General features: G+C 32.9%; 1 protein-coding gene across 1 annotated transcript in view; it reads left to right on the top strand.

The window, feature by feature from the left end:
- LOC142334386 (putative ATP-dependent RNA helicase DDX23) overlaps nucleotides 1–18344 on the top strand; it is an 85428-nt gene that overhangs the window by 38051 nt on the left and 29033 nt on the right. The window contains exons 7-8 of the mRNA XM_075382369.1: nucleotides 6194–6330; nucleotides 11011–11144. Coding sequence (XP_075238484.1) covers nucleotides 6194–6330; nucleotides 11011–11144 — 271 coding nt within the window. The remainder of the gene's footprint in view (nucleotides 1–6193; nucleotides 6331–11010; nucleotides 11145–18344) is intronic.

The following is an 18344-nucleotide window of genomic DNA, read 5'->3' as shown; positions in this document are numbered from 1 at the left end:
TTTTTCTCAAAAAATCTTTATTTATTCAGCAATATTGATTTTGTCACCTTCAATGTATTCCTTTTCAGATATAATACATTTGTGCCAATAAATAAAAATATTAAATTGCTTATATAAAAAAAAAAATTCAATTTTTTTTACAAAAACCTTCATTTAATCACAAAAAAATAGGACTTGCATGTCAATTACGATAATTTTTCTCAGTGTGATATTTCTTGAAACAATTTTCTAGGTGTAAAATGATTTCTGGGACATGTTCACAGCAAAATACAATGTCTCTTCTACCACCTTTGACTGAATGATTGGAGCACACTGAACAATCCTTGTGTTTGTTATCAGGTATTTTATTTATAATGTGAAGATTGCCATTAAACCATTCTTCATCTTTTGTTGAAGGTCAACCTCTCTTACAGTAGTTTGTGTTCCTGACATCATTAACCAAACCAGTAATCAACATTCTTTGATTTTTATATATGTTATTGGTTGTCTCAACTAGTGAGATACTCATTATACAGAATGAAACTGTTGACAACTAATACCTCTAACAATCAAAAATAAAGTTTCCTCCACCATTGTAAACTTTTTGCACTAAAACTATAACTCGAAATAGAGCAGTCGGCCCTATCAACTCCACCCATATGCAATACATAGTCTAAAATTACCTTTGGCTTTTCAATATCTATTAGTTTTTTCTTTTATAATGGTAGTAGTGGAAAAGCATTTAACATTATTACATACTTCTTATCTATTTGTACAAGAACCATTACTTATCATTACTGATAAAAATTTGACAACCTTTAAGAAACATCATAGTGATTTTCCTCTGCACTGAAAACCATCTTATGCTGAAGACTCCACAACCTTAGTACCTTACATGCCAGTGTCGCTCTTAAGTTCTATCTAGGCACACACGTTACCCTCAACCAGCACCAGTCCATCGTCAGCATAAGCCACGATGTGGCAGCCACTGGGCATCTGCAACCGTATGAGAGAGTCGAACTCAACTACCCAGACGAGTGGATCTAAAACACTGCCCTGTGAACAACCTTTTGACAGGGTCTTTCCTACTTCCGAGCCGCCATCACGAAGGATGACGGTTTTGTTGCTGAAATAGCTGGAGAGAGTCTCAATCTCATTTTGCGTAAAACCACGCTGCTACAACTGAAACAAGGCAGAGGGCCACCACAAGTTGTTGAAGGCCCCGGATATGTCCAAAAATGCAGAGTACATATTTGCACTGGCTGGTCGAAACCAAATCCTCTTTGCCCTTGCCAGGGTGGAAACCATACTGGTCGTCCATCAACATATGGTTAGATGTTAGCCTACTATTGATGTAAAGCAACACCTTCTCAAAAACCTACTACAGGCAAGAGCGTGAGAGGATGGTAAAAGGAACTTACAGTGGGATTCTATGTCGTCACCTTTGAAGAGCAGTTTCAACTCACCACGTTTCCAAAATGCTGGGAAGTATCCAGCAAAGAGCATCTTATTAAAAACCCTAGTTAAGGGACCAAGAATCATTGGCAACATGTGAACAAGGAATTTCAGTGTGATACAATCATATCTGGGGGCTTTGTTCCTAGCCAGGCTACAAATTACTTGGCGGACTTCCACCTCAGTAATCTCAGAAGACAAATTCTCAGAACGAAAACCTACACCCTCTCTTTAGACGCGTCGATGATAAGAGGTTTCACCAACCTCAGTATCACCTGGAAGGAGGTCGTTCATCAGAAGAGTGAGGACATGATCTTTATCTATAACAACACCACCCAAGAGGAAAGTAGAGGCACTTGGAAAAAGTAACGAAGGTGATGCAACAGAGGGGGCCGACGTGGATCACCTAATGGAGGAAATCTACCATTTGTTGAAACTTATTAGAAGAAACCCTAACACCAAAAAATAAATTAAATCATGTTCTGATCTAATCTTGGAGATGGCAAAAGTCGTTGACACAACGGTGAGGGCATTGTACAAACAATCGCACCCGAAACTGATGAAGACTATGGAGACACAGACTGAATCAGAGGACTTCGTGGAGAAAGGCTTAAAAACTAAAATGAAGAGTCAAGAAAGAATTGAGAAAATTTTATCCGCGGGCGATAATAAAGTATTAGAAGAGATCATCGAGTCCCGTTGGCCAAGAGAGGTATATAAGAAAGTGTCCATTGCAAGAGGTTCATTGACCATAAATGAAGACAGTTCTCGGGTTTTTATTGTGCCGAAAGGTCAGCATAATAAGAACCCTTATATGGATACAGTTCAGAAGCTTATGACAGGAATTGGACGGTGGCTTGGGAAGATGACGAATATACCAGGAGGAACGGTACTGAAAGACTCGTGTAACACTGCGATATTTTATCCGGAGGATTTAGATGAGGATAAGTGTACTGTTTTTACAGTTTAATGGATGAGAACTCCAAGGAGATGATTACTCAGATTGTGAAGGGGCTTTATAAAAACTAAGGCCTGCAGATAATGATCGATTATCGTTTTTCGTCCCGGGTGACAGTATTGAAGAAAAGTTCAGTAAGATACTGGAGTATTGGATCAGAAAGAATGACCCATCAGACACGCAGTGGCCCCTATTCTCTACTGATAGAGAACCCAGAAAGAAAATTATCCAAGGGCCAGCAACATCGGTGGTTACAATACGTAAAGCAGGAGTCAGCTACGCAGATTTATTAAAACAAGTTAAAGGTACTATAGGCGAGGACATACATACGAGGCGTAGCAGATGATATTTTAGCAGTTATGAAAGGACGTGCGGATACTATGGAAATTAGAGTGAGAGAGTCCTCAAACAAAAGAGATGATGTAGTTAAGCGTCTAGGATCCCAAGTAGAAAACGCAATAGTAGATGAACGATCCCAAGACTTACGTAGGACAATTTTTCATGTCAAAGGTTTAGATGTAGACACGACTGCGGAAGAAGTGGAAACTGCAATCAAGAGAGAAGTTGAAATGATGTTCCGGTCCCGGTGTCACCACTAAGACCAGCTTATGGAGAGATCCAGTAAGCGATGGTTTTTCTTCCGGCTAGTGGCGCTAAGATGCTACTAGGAAAGATCAAATACGGATTGGCTGGCACTCCTGTAAGATTGAACAGCATACAAATGAAATCAAATGCTATAGGAATAAATTCATATTTAATAACATATACATTGTTAAAAATGTTCAGAATGAATTTTTTCGGAATGTTATTCCTAACATTCCGAAAAAAGTTATTAGTAATTTCATTAATTTCTTTTTCATTTATTTCATTATTTTTTATCTTAAAATTCATATATTAGAAGGAAACGTATTTTATTTGTCATTATATTTTATCTGCAATATAAAGATTAATCTCGCAGTAAAATAATTTTTTCACTTCTCGATGTAATGCAGTAAATTTGGAATTTCTTATTTATTTACGTAATAATTTTGAAAGTATATGATGATCTCATTTCTAAATATGTTTTACATACAATTCATGGTCACATATATTACTTTGTAATGAAAACAAATAACAGAAAAATATTTTTTTTTGTTTGGTTGATTAAATTAGATTAGTTTTTTGTTTACATATTTGGCCCCAATGCTTTTCTTTGTTAAAACATTGAATAATTCTGTTTTAATATCTTCATGCAAGCAAACGATATTTAAAGGGGAAAAGTTTGATTCAGTTGTTTTCAGTATAAGCATTTTGTTTCCTGAAACTTTTTGAGTACCAAAGTTTTTAAAAAGAAACATTGTTTATCTACATTCTACTTTTTATGCATGTTATTCAGAAAATGATTTAACTTCCTTTCATATTGTTCATTCATGATTTGTCAATAAAACTCTTCAGTTTTATAATAAAACTCATACATGAAGCAAATATGTAATCCATTTACACAAGTGAAATGTTAATTAATTTTGTTTCATGTCACACAAGTAGTTATGTGGCATAAGTGAGAACATGTCAGATCTGTAACCATGCACACACCGCTTTGAATCCGACTTCATACACATATATTTTTTTTAATTTAAATACATTGATTTATATTATTAATTATTAACCTCTAAAAAAGTTTGATTAAAATGAAAAGTACATAAAATTTTATTTCACTAATAACTTCTGATTTTTTTAAAAATTTTATTATTGAATTATTATTATTTATTGTAAAAAATTGTATAATTGAAAGTTAATTATTAATAAATCCATATATTTAAATTTAAAAAAAAGTATATGAAGTCTGATTCGAACTGATGTGCCTTACTCTTGTAAGATGCAAATATTTCATTAATTAAAATTTCATTTGGCTGTAATTCTGGATCCAATGAAATTAAGTACCACTTATGATATATCATTGAAAAGCTCTCATTGGTGGCATATTATTGCAGTTAAGAAAAAGTTCAAAATCCACATTTTTTGGAATTTGGGTTTTTTAGACACTTCTGATCCACTTGATTGCAATCAAAAGGGGAGGTGCACAACTATATGTTACAACTGATTGTTTTTGAATTATGTGAGATGCATATATACGTACGTAAAGACATCACACCGAAAGTAGTCAAAATGGATTCAGGGATGGTCAAATGGATATTTCAGTTGAAATTTGAGAACTGAAATTTTTTTCGATTGCATTACTTATTTTACTTCCTACAAGGAAGTAAAATTGATTTCAGTTGTATCAAATTAGTCACTTAAATTTTCTCTTTGTATGTGAATACAAAACTTAAAAACGAACCATAAAGATATTGTTACATTATAAGATTTTTTATGTCCCACATATACAGATTATACGAGGGTTATTTTTTTTTCAAGGCCCAAAATAAAAACCTGCGCAAAAAACGGATGAACCTTTGCACATATGTGTCACGCAGCATCTCTAGTATGGCCTTCAATCATGACGCGTCACTTCGTTTAGTTCTGAACACGCAGCTAACACGTAAACATGTCTACATCAATAGCATCTCCCGCCAAGTATGAAGTGTGTACTGTAATTCGATTTCTTCAGGCTGAGGGGTGTAATGCAGCTGAAATTCATCAATGAATAAGTAATGTGTACGGTGAAACTTCAATGAGTGACAGCAAAGTGCGACAACGGTGCAGGAACTTTAAAGCAGGTCGTGCAGATGTTCATGATGCAGGCAGTCAGGGAAGGAAGCAAGTGTCAACCGATGATCTTGTTGAGTGAGTGGATGAGGCAATTCAAGAAAATCATCAGTTCACAATTTCTGTATTGAGTGATTTGTTTCCTGAAATTTCAAGGTCAGCTCTCTACACCATTGTGAGTGAGAGACTTAAGTCTTTTTCCATGACAATGCTTGGCTGCACACTGCAGCTGTAACAAAGAAGCTCCTGCAGCGTTTCCGTTGGGAAGTGTTTGATCACCCACCATACAGCCTGGACTTGGCTCCATCCAATTTTCACCTCTTTGCTCACATGAAATGCTGGCTAGGAGGACAAAATTTTGGCACAGACATCGAGCTGCAGACCAGCGTAGAAACATGGCTGAAAACACAGGCGGCTCCATTCTATGATGAGGGTGTTGGAAAGTTGGTACCACGCTACAACAAATGTCTAAATCGAAGTGGCAACTATGTAGAGAAATAGAGTAACTATGTAAGTACTTGTTACAAATAAAAAATTTTTTATTTGCACTGTGGTTTTAATTTCGTGATCGATAGGACCTTGAAAAAAAAATAACCCTCGTATTTTTGTTTTAGATCATATTTTTCGTGACTTGTATATAAAATGTATGAAAAAAAAATGTTATTATAATTTGGTTACCCTATCGCAGTTAAATAAAGTCAAATCTTCATTCCATATTCTCATGCACATTATTATCAGATATTTTTTAAGTGCACCATAAATTTATTTAAGTTTTTGGATGAAAATTCCAAGTGAGGCACTTGTTTCATTAAACATATGAATTTATCATATGTACAGCTAGTTGAATGACAATTTATGTGGTGGTAGTGCTTAGACACTCAGATTTAGTTAATTTAATAATAAAAAGTAAAAATTTGTAGAAGTAAATAAAGCTTTGAATATGTATGGTATATAATAAAATTAAAATGTAATCAGTATGTTGAAATTAAATTTTAGTGTAACACTAAGCAATAGAGAAAAAAAATACATCAAATTTGTCAAATAACTGATATCAAAAAAAGAAATTAAAGCAAACAAGTAGACATTAAATAGCTTTAATGGTTTTTTCTGTTCTAGAGTGCGATTAAAGAAAGTTAAGAAGAAGGAAGAAAAGCAACGTTGGGATGATCGACATTGGTCTGAAAAAGCACTTGATGAAATGACAGAACGTGACTGGCGTATCTTCCGTGAGGATTATAATATCACTATCAAAGGTATGTTATGTAATGTAAAGACATATGTTTTAACCAAAATTTAGATTGTTACCGTGTTTATTTATTATAAACAATAATAATAATTTAGTTGTTCATATTAAAAACGATAATCATTGACTCCTGTAAAATAACATGAAATAGTGTGCAATAAAGTCTTTTCCCTATTAAGTAAATTTTGACAGTGTAGGCAGAATTTCCCAGTTATTACTGACAAACTTTATAGATTTATTCTCTGAATTGAAATAATTTAAAAAAATCTTGCAAACATAGATCAAGAATTGCTTAGTTTTTGTGTTAACAGCCAGTCAAACATTTACTCCTGTTTTTAACCTTAAAGGATAATTTGATACTGTACTCTCACAAACAGCTTTTAAGGCCAAATGTATGATTTAAGATCTAATTTTACATTATGTAAAGTTATTTCCTCTGGACTAATGACATTCACTATATAACCAGTTACTGCAATGAATTGAGCGAAGATATCACTTGTAGGCCTGAATATCATTTGTATTTTGGTAGTTTGATATACACAGCTGTATATGTGACTTAGTAAAAAAAAGGCAGTAGAAAATTTCATTTGTTTTCCTTAATAAACCTGACAAAAATGCTTGTTTAGAGAATAATTGACATGTTAAAAAGGAGTAACTTGGTTTCTCATATCAGTTCACAAACAGCCTTATTATGCACCTAACATATATAAGGTCTTTTTGGAGCTAAGTATATAGTTCCTTCCTCAGAGGAGTTAGCAATAGCATTGTTGCTAATGAAACCCATTAACAAATTGAATTACTGTGAAAGAAAAGTTTCCAATTATTTGAATGAATGAGTAGTGAATAATTTTTTTTTGCCTTTCTAAAGGAGATTTTTTCCTCCTTTCTTATTCTTTATCTCTTTTTCCTTAATTAAATACCATGGGAAATTTAACAGTTGTTACTGTGACTCTATCAATAGTGTTGTACTGCTACTTTCTAGTAGCCAGTGAGGGGGGATTCTTTTCTCTCTTGCAGCTCATTTTCTTATTGCAGTCTTTCTGCAAAGGCTGTCCATGGGTACAGTTTCTCTTGTAAGTCACAGAAAAGCCAAACTTCTCGATGAAGCAAATCAGAATTTTTTTCAGTTTGTTACTACTACCTTTCTACAACTTGATGGTTCTATAATAACTGGTACTTCTCAGGGTGCAACATCCTAGAAATTAAAATTAGTGTAGTAAGATAAAATGCCAGTGGACAAAGGTATTTAATAAGTGGATTCTTGTAGTTTTGCTGATTTTGGCAAGTGTATTACTACATGCTGTTGTAGAAATGGATAGTTATAGGATTTTTGTGTATGTGATACAGGTTGATACAATACTGAAAAGTACCTGATACTTTTTGTAACTGACATTAAATGCAATCAGAATAAAAAAACATGGGCTACAATTGTTACTATTTTGCATTGTGCTTGAAACTGTATCAACTGCCTTCCAGTGTAATGTGCGCACATATTGGGTCGGTTCTAGGGTTACTAGGATCTCACCACTATCACAAGATCACAAGCATTCAGCATCAGCTTACAGCTTAGCCCGACATATGGTGTCTCTTAATTATTTTGTATTGTAAACAGTAATAACGATTTCTGAAACTCATTTGTTATGATCCATCGTATAATTTTCTTTCATTTTTTACACAATATTTTTCCTATGAATTTTCCTTCATTATTTCTTAGCGAAAATAAACAATACTAAATGTAACTATAAATAAAACAGTTTCCTTTAGTTCAGTTTAGTCTTTCTTTTCGACCAGTTAGTGTCATGTGAGTACGAATTCTTATCAGTATGTGCTTTTTATTATATTGTCAGTGTACGAGAGCGTTTATTTCATTAAGTAGTTTGTTTTCTTCTCACTCTGACAATTAACCTAGACATTTAAAGTCGTCAGGGTTATGATAAAATTGAATTTCATAAAGTAATTTAAATGGTACAGTAGGCTGTATTTATTCTGAAAATAATTTTAATTTTTTAAAGGAGTTTAATTCTATAACATTTTAACTTGTTAGTCTGTTTCATGAACTTGTACAATATGAACAGGAAAACCGATAACAAAACCTGTGTAATTTTTTTTTACTCCACAAAATGAAATGGTGGTGTGTAACTTATGTAAAATGACATTGTTGTATAAATCATCACCCACTAATTTGAAAAAACGCTACGAGCAGCGTTTTTTCAACATACATAAAGTATGTTTATACTTTAGAGCGGTTCATGGAGCTGGAACAACCAGTCAGATCAGCCCTTGCCCTTGTTGATCAATAAGTACTGTACTGGATATAAAAGATTCGAAAATAGCGGCACAGCTGATTGACATATTATGGCCACCGAAGAAGTAACTAAAATTATGAGTAGTAGACGTTATTTCAGGAAGTATTCAGTGGCTAGATTTGGAAAACAGCAACACACTTTTTAATAACTACATTTTTGTTGGTTATTCTACTTAAAGTACTGCTGAAGAAGCCAAATACTAGTAATAAGTTTACTAGCCAATAAATTTCAATCGTAGAATCCATTCAGAAACAAATAAAAAAAACCGTTTTTGCAGATTTTTCACCGTTGATGAAAAATCTGCAAAAACAAAGTCTTCTACTGTCTGGAATCTATTTGATAAAAAAGCAGCAGAATTTCAAGAACATCTCATTCTCGTGCAATCATTGAAATCCAATGCTACTTGGATGAGCCATTAACTAGAGAAGAGGATCCTTTAAAATGGTGGAAAAAAATAATCATAATTACCCACTTATAAAAACAATTGTTTTAGAGAAATTTGTAACTCTAGCTACTTCTGTGCCATGTGAGAGCTTATTCTTTAAAACTGGTATTATTTTATCCAATCGCCATTTAAACTTGTTATCGGATAAAGTAAAAGAGTTAGTTTTCTTCAATATCAATGAAAAGTAAAAAAATAAAAATAAAAAATTTTATATAATTAACAATAATTTCAAAATTATATTTTGAAATATAATTTGTAATAAAATATGTAATTTATATTCAAGCAAGAAGTATAAATTACACTTTAAATATACTATAATTGTAAATAAATAATTTATTTAAACTAATTTATTTAATTTAATAAACTGGACTTTTAATATATTTTGGCATCATGTAAGAAATGGTATCTTGCTTTAATTTTACCATAATATTCAACGCAAGGGTTATTACCTGTCTGAGAGAATTGACTGAGAGGATGCATATAGTAAAGGTAACTAAAATTAAATTTTATTTATTTCTGTGTAAATTATTTTTTAATTGATATATCAAGTAAATGAGTGTGTTAATGAAACTCATATTCATGTATGAATGTAAGTAAAGTAAAAGTAGTTCAGTCTGTGGCTTGTATTTGTAGGAGCGGGACATTATTGAATTTGTATGCTACTTGAAAGTATCAACAGATGGTAGTAGACCAGCCTGATAGCGCATAACATGATACAGCCCATTACCATTACAACAGGAAAAATATCAACTTGAAAAAGTATCAGGCTCAGGCCAAGCATAGTTATTGTACGTATTGGTAGGTATAGGGTACTCAGTAAGAAGAGAAGCGCTTGTAGAGTTTAAAATTTAAACTTTATTCAGCAACTCACTGTACTATATGATCATAGGCTAGTTACTGTCAAACTTGATACAGAAAGTGTCAGGTAATGTAGAGGAGTATCAGTACGTTGTTTCAGTTCAGGTTTATGCTGTTGCCATTATCATTAATGATAATGACTAGATGTAATATAGATAATGCCATTTAAAAAAAAAATAGTTTGAGTAGAGAAAGTAATACATTGTTGACCGTTAATTTTGAACTAATTAGTTATTTTAATTACATACTTGATTTATTTAATAACAAAATTAATGATCTGGAAAATCCACTTACCAAGGTTTTTATTATTAATTCATTTTTATTAATTGAAATCAATTAGTAAATATTAGTAAATTGAAATCATTAGTAAATATTTAAGATCTACTTAGTTCCAATAAGAATTCAAACCATTACTGTTAAAGCTAAGATGTTTCCTATTATTCTGTTTAGTTTCTCTATTTCTTTGTAGTGATGCTTGGGTATTCTTAAAAATAGAAATTCAAGTATTTGCGTTATAGGATATCAATCATCAAACATCTTTTTTAAGAGGTGAAGGAACCCCATTTACAGGCGCCGAAGCAATGTCAGACTTGCTAACAGGTTCTGCAAGATAGTAAAAAGGTGTCTGTATTCCTATGCACTATCGACTAAACCTCCATCCCTGGCGACCCGCTCTTCCTGGGAATAGCTGGTAAAGCATTACTTCAGAAGGGGGATAAGCGCCCACACACACATTCAGACAACAAAGCAAATAGCAAGGCACATACACAAAAACAGATCCACACATAACTAAAAAAACCAGCATAAAACAATACTAAACACGCTTGAACCAAACAAACCAGCACATATACACCACTCGTGCATAGACACATGCACACCAACAACTCTCTCAACTCTCAGACTTACCATATGCATACTTACATGCCATCAGCTTTAGCTCGGAAATGGGGGAAGCCCCCAGGACCCCAGCCAGTGGAGTGATCGTGGCTTCATTGCATCCAGCCGATCCCCATAAGATCAGGGGACCCTTTAGACACTTGCCCAAATCATCAAACCTCTAACATCATGTTATTTATTTCAGGGGGCAGAATACCAGATCCAATTAGAAGCTGGAAAGAGTCTGGAATTCCTGCAGAAATTTTGGAAATTATTGATAAAGTTGGCTATAAAGATGCCACACCAATTCAAAGGCAAGCCATACCAATTGGATTACAAGTGAGTACTGACTTTGTTTATTGCATATCAGATAATTCATTTACTTATTTATACGAGTTGTATGTCTTTACTAAGTTTTTAATTCTTGCCACCAAATAAGTAACATGGTTACATATGTACATACATATATATATATATATATATATATTGTGTAAACTAAAGCAAATTTATTCTTAAGAAGCAACTTATAATTGAGGGGTAGTTGTCGAATAACTAACCGCCTTGGTGTAATACCTCAGTTGGGTGTATTTATTCTATATCTTAAATTCGCCGATTCATATTTCTAATAAACGTCATTATGCCATGGTTCATGGTTAAATATAATTTTTAAAATGTTGTAATGATCATTAAATCTTTAATATTTATTTTTAGTTTTATATTATATGAATATTACAGAGTTGATGGTAATGTATGATGACAGAATGAAGTGTAAATCTAAACTGAACAATACATTAATAATTAGAAAAATAATAAATATAAAATATCAGCTGGTAAAATAGACTAGCTGAATATAAACAAATTTATTTACTTTTACAAATAAATAAGAAGAACGAGATAGTCTATGTATTTATAATTAATAAGAAGAACAGGAGAAATGAGTCTTAACATAACTGCCCGTCAAAAAAAAAATCGGATTTTTATTACAATATACAAAAGTGAAAGTATTACAAACAATAACATGAAAATAATAATAATAATAATAATAATAATAATAATAATCATTGATTTGTATATTGATGATCATGTAATTAATAATATTACAATTGTAATAAGTAAATAATATAAACATGTATCTTAACAAATAATAACAAACAAGAGTTTAATTATGCATATCACTTAAATAGATAATAGTTTAATGAATTGATAAGTATTCAATTATACCATTATTTATATAAGTATGATATTAAATAACATGACAGAAATGTTATTTAAATATATTATTTATACAAGTATTACATAAGTAGTTTGAAACTGTATTCACACAGTATTAATAGTAATCATATAATTATGTAATTAATAGTAGTTATAAAGCTCATTGATATCTTAACTTGGTTTACAAAGCATATTTTATGTGTATATTTGTAAGATAATATATAAATTGATCAAAATCCATGATATGAACATTCCATTGAGTGTTGTTCGTGCATCTAATGGGAAGATGAATCCATTGGCGAAAATATAACTCACACCAATGACAAATTAGTTGTACCTACAATTATATAGATCTAGGATTTCTTCTAAAGTGTTTTTCGTGGGTCTACTGGGAAGATGTATCCAATGGCCAGTATATAACTCATGCCATTGACAATTTATGTGTACTTATATCTCATGTAAATAAATAAATAAATCTTGGGTAATCTGTACCTCATAAATAGTCTGCAGTGTCTTATTGCACCTTAATAATAAATCAATAAATAAACTTATAATTTATATGTATATGTTGTATATATGTGTATGTATGTATTTATATGTTGTATGCAAGTGTGCATGTATATAGTATAGTAACTAGTCCATAGATTGTTTAGGAGTGTAAGAGCAATATGAATGTGAAATCACAAATAAATTAATATAAATATGCAGATTAGGTTATAAATAGTAATACAATATTTATGAGCATATTAACAATCATATTATGAGACAAATCAAATGAAATTGTAAAAATAATAAAGTATATAAATAATTAAACTTATCATTATATATTGGTAACGGGTATAATTTGTGCTCAGGTCTTCTTAATTAATCATTAACCATGTATAAATCAACAACCTACTAGGTTGTCAGAACCTGAATAAACCTGGGTGACAATTCCATGTTTCCAATACATGGGTAAAGAATTTTCGTTGGTGATTAATACTGTCTCCAACGCAGAGGTTATGGGAAGGAAAACTCCATTTATTGTGTTGCCGAAGATAATGTAAATAGTTATTAGACCATCTCCAAATAGATTGCACAAATATTTGGAGTAGTTTCCAGTGACCTAAGTAGGTAATTTCAGTTTTTTAGTAACTGGATTCAGGCAAAGAAGTGAGTGGACATCTAATGAGAAAGTGTCCTGGTGATAGAGGTTCTGGATCTCTGTGGTCTGTGGAAATAGCAAAAAATAGGATAGGAATTGTGGTAGGCTTCAATTTGGGTTAAAACTACATAATTCCTCAAGATTGCTGATTGTTTGTCCTATTACACAATGCATGTGATATTTGACGCTCTTGATTGTGCTCTCCAATAAACTACCAAAATGGGAGAAGAGGGAAGAACGAATAACCAGCTTTATACCTTGTATAGGTGAGAATGCTTGAATGTCTGACTTTAATTTTTCTTTAATTTAATTTAAAATTTGAAATAAATTATGTAGGATATTTTTGACACGACGGAAGTTAGAACTGTTATTAGAAAAGACTTGAGTAGATACCCTATGTGATATAAATCTTTTAAAGGCTGCAATGAACACCTGTAAAGTTAGATTAGAAACTAATTCTAAGTAAATAACATTGGTAGTGAGACATATAAAGATCACAATATAAGATTTAATTAAGGTTTCAGACCACCATAACAAATCATAATTGGACCATCGTAATCTACTGCGCAAACAGAGAATGATTGGGAAAGAATTATTTGGAAGATGGTAACTGACCAAGCTATTGAACCTGGGTTTTTGCATTAAATCGAAAGCATGTCAAATGCATGTCGAAAGCATGTCGAATGAACGTGCAGATTCCACTGCTAAAGTCACATGTAGTCAACCGTCCATCATTACCCTTGTTACTACATCTGACTTTATTAACCATGTCAAACACGCACTTCACATGAGGTGGCAAGATGACTGGATTGCCACAGTTGACAACAAACTTCACTATATCAAAGATACTGTGTTGCCCTCCCACAGGAAAATTCGCCGAAAGGAAGTGGTCTTTTGCAGATTGCAGATAGGACAGCTACTCACGGGTACCTGATGTCAGCAGAAAGTGTGCGGATATGCATACAGTGCAAGGGTCGCTTGACTGTGCGCCAGATCCTTGTGGATTGCATATGTTATGCGGCCTTGCATCATAAATTTAAATTGCCCAGGAATTTTCATCAAATTCTGGGCAATAATGAAGAAGTTTTGGATTGGGTATTTTTATTTCTCTGAAGTATTAGTATTTTACATACTTTTTAATTATGTTCTTAAAATGTTCTTTTTTGTATGGTAGTTGTATATATTTTTTTTAACATTTTAGTTTTTTATTTTGTCTTTGTTTTTAGTATTTTAGTTTGAGTTTTAATTTTGTTGTTGTTGTCGTCTTATTAGATTTTATATTTTATTTTTATAATTCATATTTTTGTTTCCTGGGTGATGATAACACGAAAATGTTTTTCACCCAGAAAAAAAATCGTAATAGTAACAGTAAATATTTAAATATAGCCTCTTCTACTGTTACTAATGGGATTTATTAATACATTTGAATCTCGGTGATATAGTGTAGACATAAACAACAAAAAAGTTAGTAAACGGAGTAATTGATAAAAATTATAAATCATTCACGACAAATATATATATATATATATATATATATACACAATGAATTTAAGTAATAAGAAAATAATATAAAATCTATAAATATTATTTGAGGCAGTTAAGTCATTTTGTATAAATTAATATTTCCACTTGCCAACAATTTTCAATATTTCTGTCCTAAAGCTTTCGTAGTCGCTTCTCAATCATCAGGGATTTTATTGGATTTCTTAATTTAATATTATGTATATAAATTTTCTATGTATAATTATAATTAACTTTAAATTAAAATTTTTATGTTCATAATAGTTGATCATCAAATAATAAAATAATTTATACATCAATAAGAATGTAACGTCATGTCCGTAAGATGTTTACGATTATTATGAAATATAAATGAAATAGTACCAACCTATTAATTAATAATTATTGTATAATTTGTTTACATAGAATATCATTATCAAATTTGACTTGGTTGTTCATCAATTTACTGTTACTCAACTATATGCAAAATTTTTCTAATATGCTAGTGTATTAGTAATATTTTAATATATTCTTTATGGTTATAATTATGCCCAGTTTCTAAATTGTGTTTACCGTATATTATTATTATTATTACCAATTTTTTTTTTTTTTTTACGGTCATGGATTGCTAAGGTAATAGCCCTCGTCACATTCTTAAAAAGAAGTTAGTATCACCATCAGGATCATCATGTGTAAAGGGCCCTTACATTTTTATTTAAAAGCACAAAAAACACAAAACATTAATCCACAGCAGTAAACAACACTTATGGGGGATGTAAAGGACCCCAATCTTAAAATTTGAGAAAATAATACAAAGTACATAAATGGAAAATATAAGTCTTTACAATACCATTATCTCCTTCTACCTGTCTCACTTATTTTTTAAACACCCTCGGGGCTATCAGAACTGGCGTAAAGCAGCATATCAGTCGCCCCAGGATGCCGTGGCAGTTGACTATTCCAATAAACAGTCCTGTAGGACGTAACCCATCGGGGTCCTCCCAGCATCATAAGAGCAATCTGACCACCTGTTCAGGACGGCCAAAAAGTCCCTTGGCAGGCAGGCTGCCCTTCCCGGTCCTGACCTACTTGGCTGCAGGCATATATTGCGGATACCCATAGCCTCACGCCCTCAGCCCACTCTTGGAGTGAGCTGAGGGCGTGGAGATGATGGCATGGAGGGTCCCCCATGCCATCATTGGAAACACCCCGACTCCCTGCTCTTGCATGCAGGTGAGCCCGGGCAGCCTAGGCAAGAGGGCTACCTCCCATCACTATATGTGCCACGCTTCAAGACTCCCTTTTATATATATAAAAACTACCCCTTAGAGTTTGTTTAACACAGCTTTAAATTTTCATTTTTACAGTCTTTTAAACAGTCCACTGGCAAGTAAATAAACAAACAATCTATTCTTTATCTATTTATTTATTTATTATTTATCTATTTTTTCTTCATTTCCATTTTCCAAATCAGTAGCAATATCATTTCTTAGCCGGAACCTCTTTCTGAGGTCCTCATATGTGGTACACTCTTGTACACTCTTCCATTAGATGCTTAATTGTAAGTGTTTTATTACAAACACAACGCATTGGTCTTTCTTCGCTAGTTAAAAAATATGAATTTGTTATTCTCGTGTGACCGATTCTAAGTCTGGTCACAGCCACTTGTTCTCAGCGTCAACTTCACATCGCTTTTCCATTTATACAAAGTTTTGACCAAGTTTAATTTTGTATTTAAACTCCTCCAATCAGTATTCCACTTGTTTCTTATTATGTTAGTTAGACAGTTTTTAACATCTGCCACCCTTACAGGAAGTGCATCCAAGTTATCGCAGACTGTTGTCTTTCTGACAGCTTCATCTGCGCTTTCATTACCTGCAATACCAGCATATCCTGGAGTCCACACAAATACGCATCGCTGTCTTCGTTGATTTAGAATGTACAAAATGGACAGGATGTTTGCAATAAGGACATCCTTAATGTTCTTGCTCCGAATTGCAACAAGTGCACTTAGAGACTTGGAACATATTAGCACTCTCTTTTCCCAATAGTGCTCTATGTACCGAAGAGCTTGCTGTATGGTAGTAAGTTCTGCCGTATAGACACTGGCCATATCTGGCAGTTTCCAAAAGAAGACTTCTCCATTTACATAAATGGAGCATCCAAGACCATGTTTGATTTTAGAACCGTCAGTATAAATTCTAATATGTTCTTCGTAGCTATTGACGGTTGATAAAAATTCCCGTTGGATGATCACTGCTGGCTTCTTTTTTATTTCTTCCTGAGAGAGATCCAACCTTGTATTTACCACTGGCAAAAGCCAAGGCGGTATTTCTTTTGTAGAAATTGCTAATGTCTCTGGAATAGCAATTTCGTATTTTCTTGTTAATTCGTGGTACCTAATTCCGGCTGGTCTGGAATAGGTTGCACAATGTTCATATAATGCAGCCAAAGGATGGTTGTTAAAATGTTTGTTATTTGTATGAGCAGAAAAAGCCCATATGTTAGCTGCATAACTTAGAAAAAGGATCTCTCTTCTATAATGTAGTGGCATTATTCCGGCTTCGGACATTAGACTAGTCGCCGGACTTGTGCAGAAAGCGCCTGTCGCATATCTTATTCTGCTATTATGAATTACGTCTAACTTTCTTAAATGCGACTTCCTAGCGGATGAATATACAATACATCCATAGTCTAGTTTCGATTGAACCAATGCCTTATATAATTTCAATAATATTTCCATATCTGAGCCCCAATTAATGTTCGATAAACATTTGATAATGTTTAGGGCTTTTTAGCATCTATCACTCAAGTCCTGTATATGTAATCCCCATGTAAGGGATTTATCCAATACCAGTCCTAAAAATTCGCCCATTCATGTATCTGGAGCATTATTCCATGTCGCTAGGTCATATCAAAAGCCTTCTGAAGATCAAAGAAGACTCCGACACAGTGTTTCCATGTAATAAAACTATTGTATATAATGTACTCTAAGTTGATCATTTGATCAGTGGTAGAATGGTATTGTCAAAACCTGCTTGATATGATGATATCAGGTTCTTTTTCTAAAAGCCAAACAAGTCGATTATTAATCATTTTTTTAAGTATTTTTCCCATAGCGCATGTCAAAGAAATAGGATGGTAGCTGTTGGGATCTGTTAAATTTTTATTTTTCTTTGGTACTGGAACAATATGTGCTTTTTTCCATTGCTGCAGGTACATTCCATCCTGCCATATCTGATTATATAGTTCTAGTAATCTGCATTTTGCAGTGGTATTCAGCTGCCTGATCATGTTATAATGGATTTCATCCAGACCAGCAGCTGTGTTGCCTGCTTTCTCCAACGCTTTCACAAATTCTTCCATTTTAAAGGGTACATTTTATGAGTAATTATACTCAGTTCTGAAATTTAGTAGACCTTCAAGTTCTGTTTTTTCTTCTGAAAATCTTCATCGTAGTTAGCCGTTTTGCTAGCCTTCTCGAAGTGATTGGATAATAACTCTGGAATTTCGTTTGGAGTATCCTTAATTCATCTTCATCTTGAAGGCTAGTTATGGGAGCAGAGTTTTTACGCTCACAAATCTCCTTCACTTTCCTCCAAACGTCTGATGCAGTAGTAGTTCTACCAATGGATGACACATATTGCTGCCAGGATCATTTCTTTGAATCTATCATAAGTCGT

The sequence above is a fragment of the Lycorma delicatula genome, chromosome 1, assembly GCF_047948215.1.
Source record: "Lycorma delicatula isolate Av1 chromosome 1, ASM4794821v1, whole genome shotgun sequence".
Lineage (NCBI taxonomy): Eukaryota > Metazoa > Arthropoda > Insecta > Hemiptera > Fulgoridae > Lycorma > Lycorma delicatula.
Note: the sequence above shows the minus strand (reverse complement) of the source record. Positions and strands in the feature narration are given on the sequence as shown.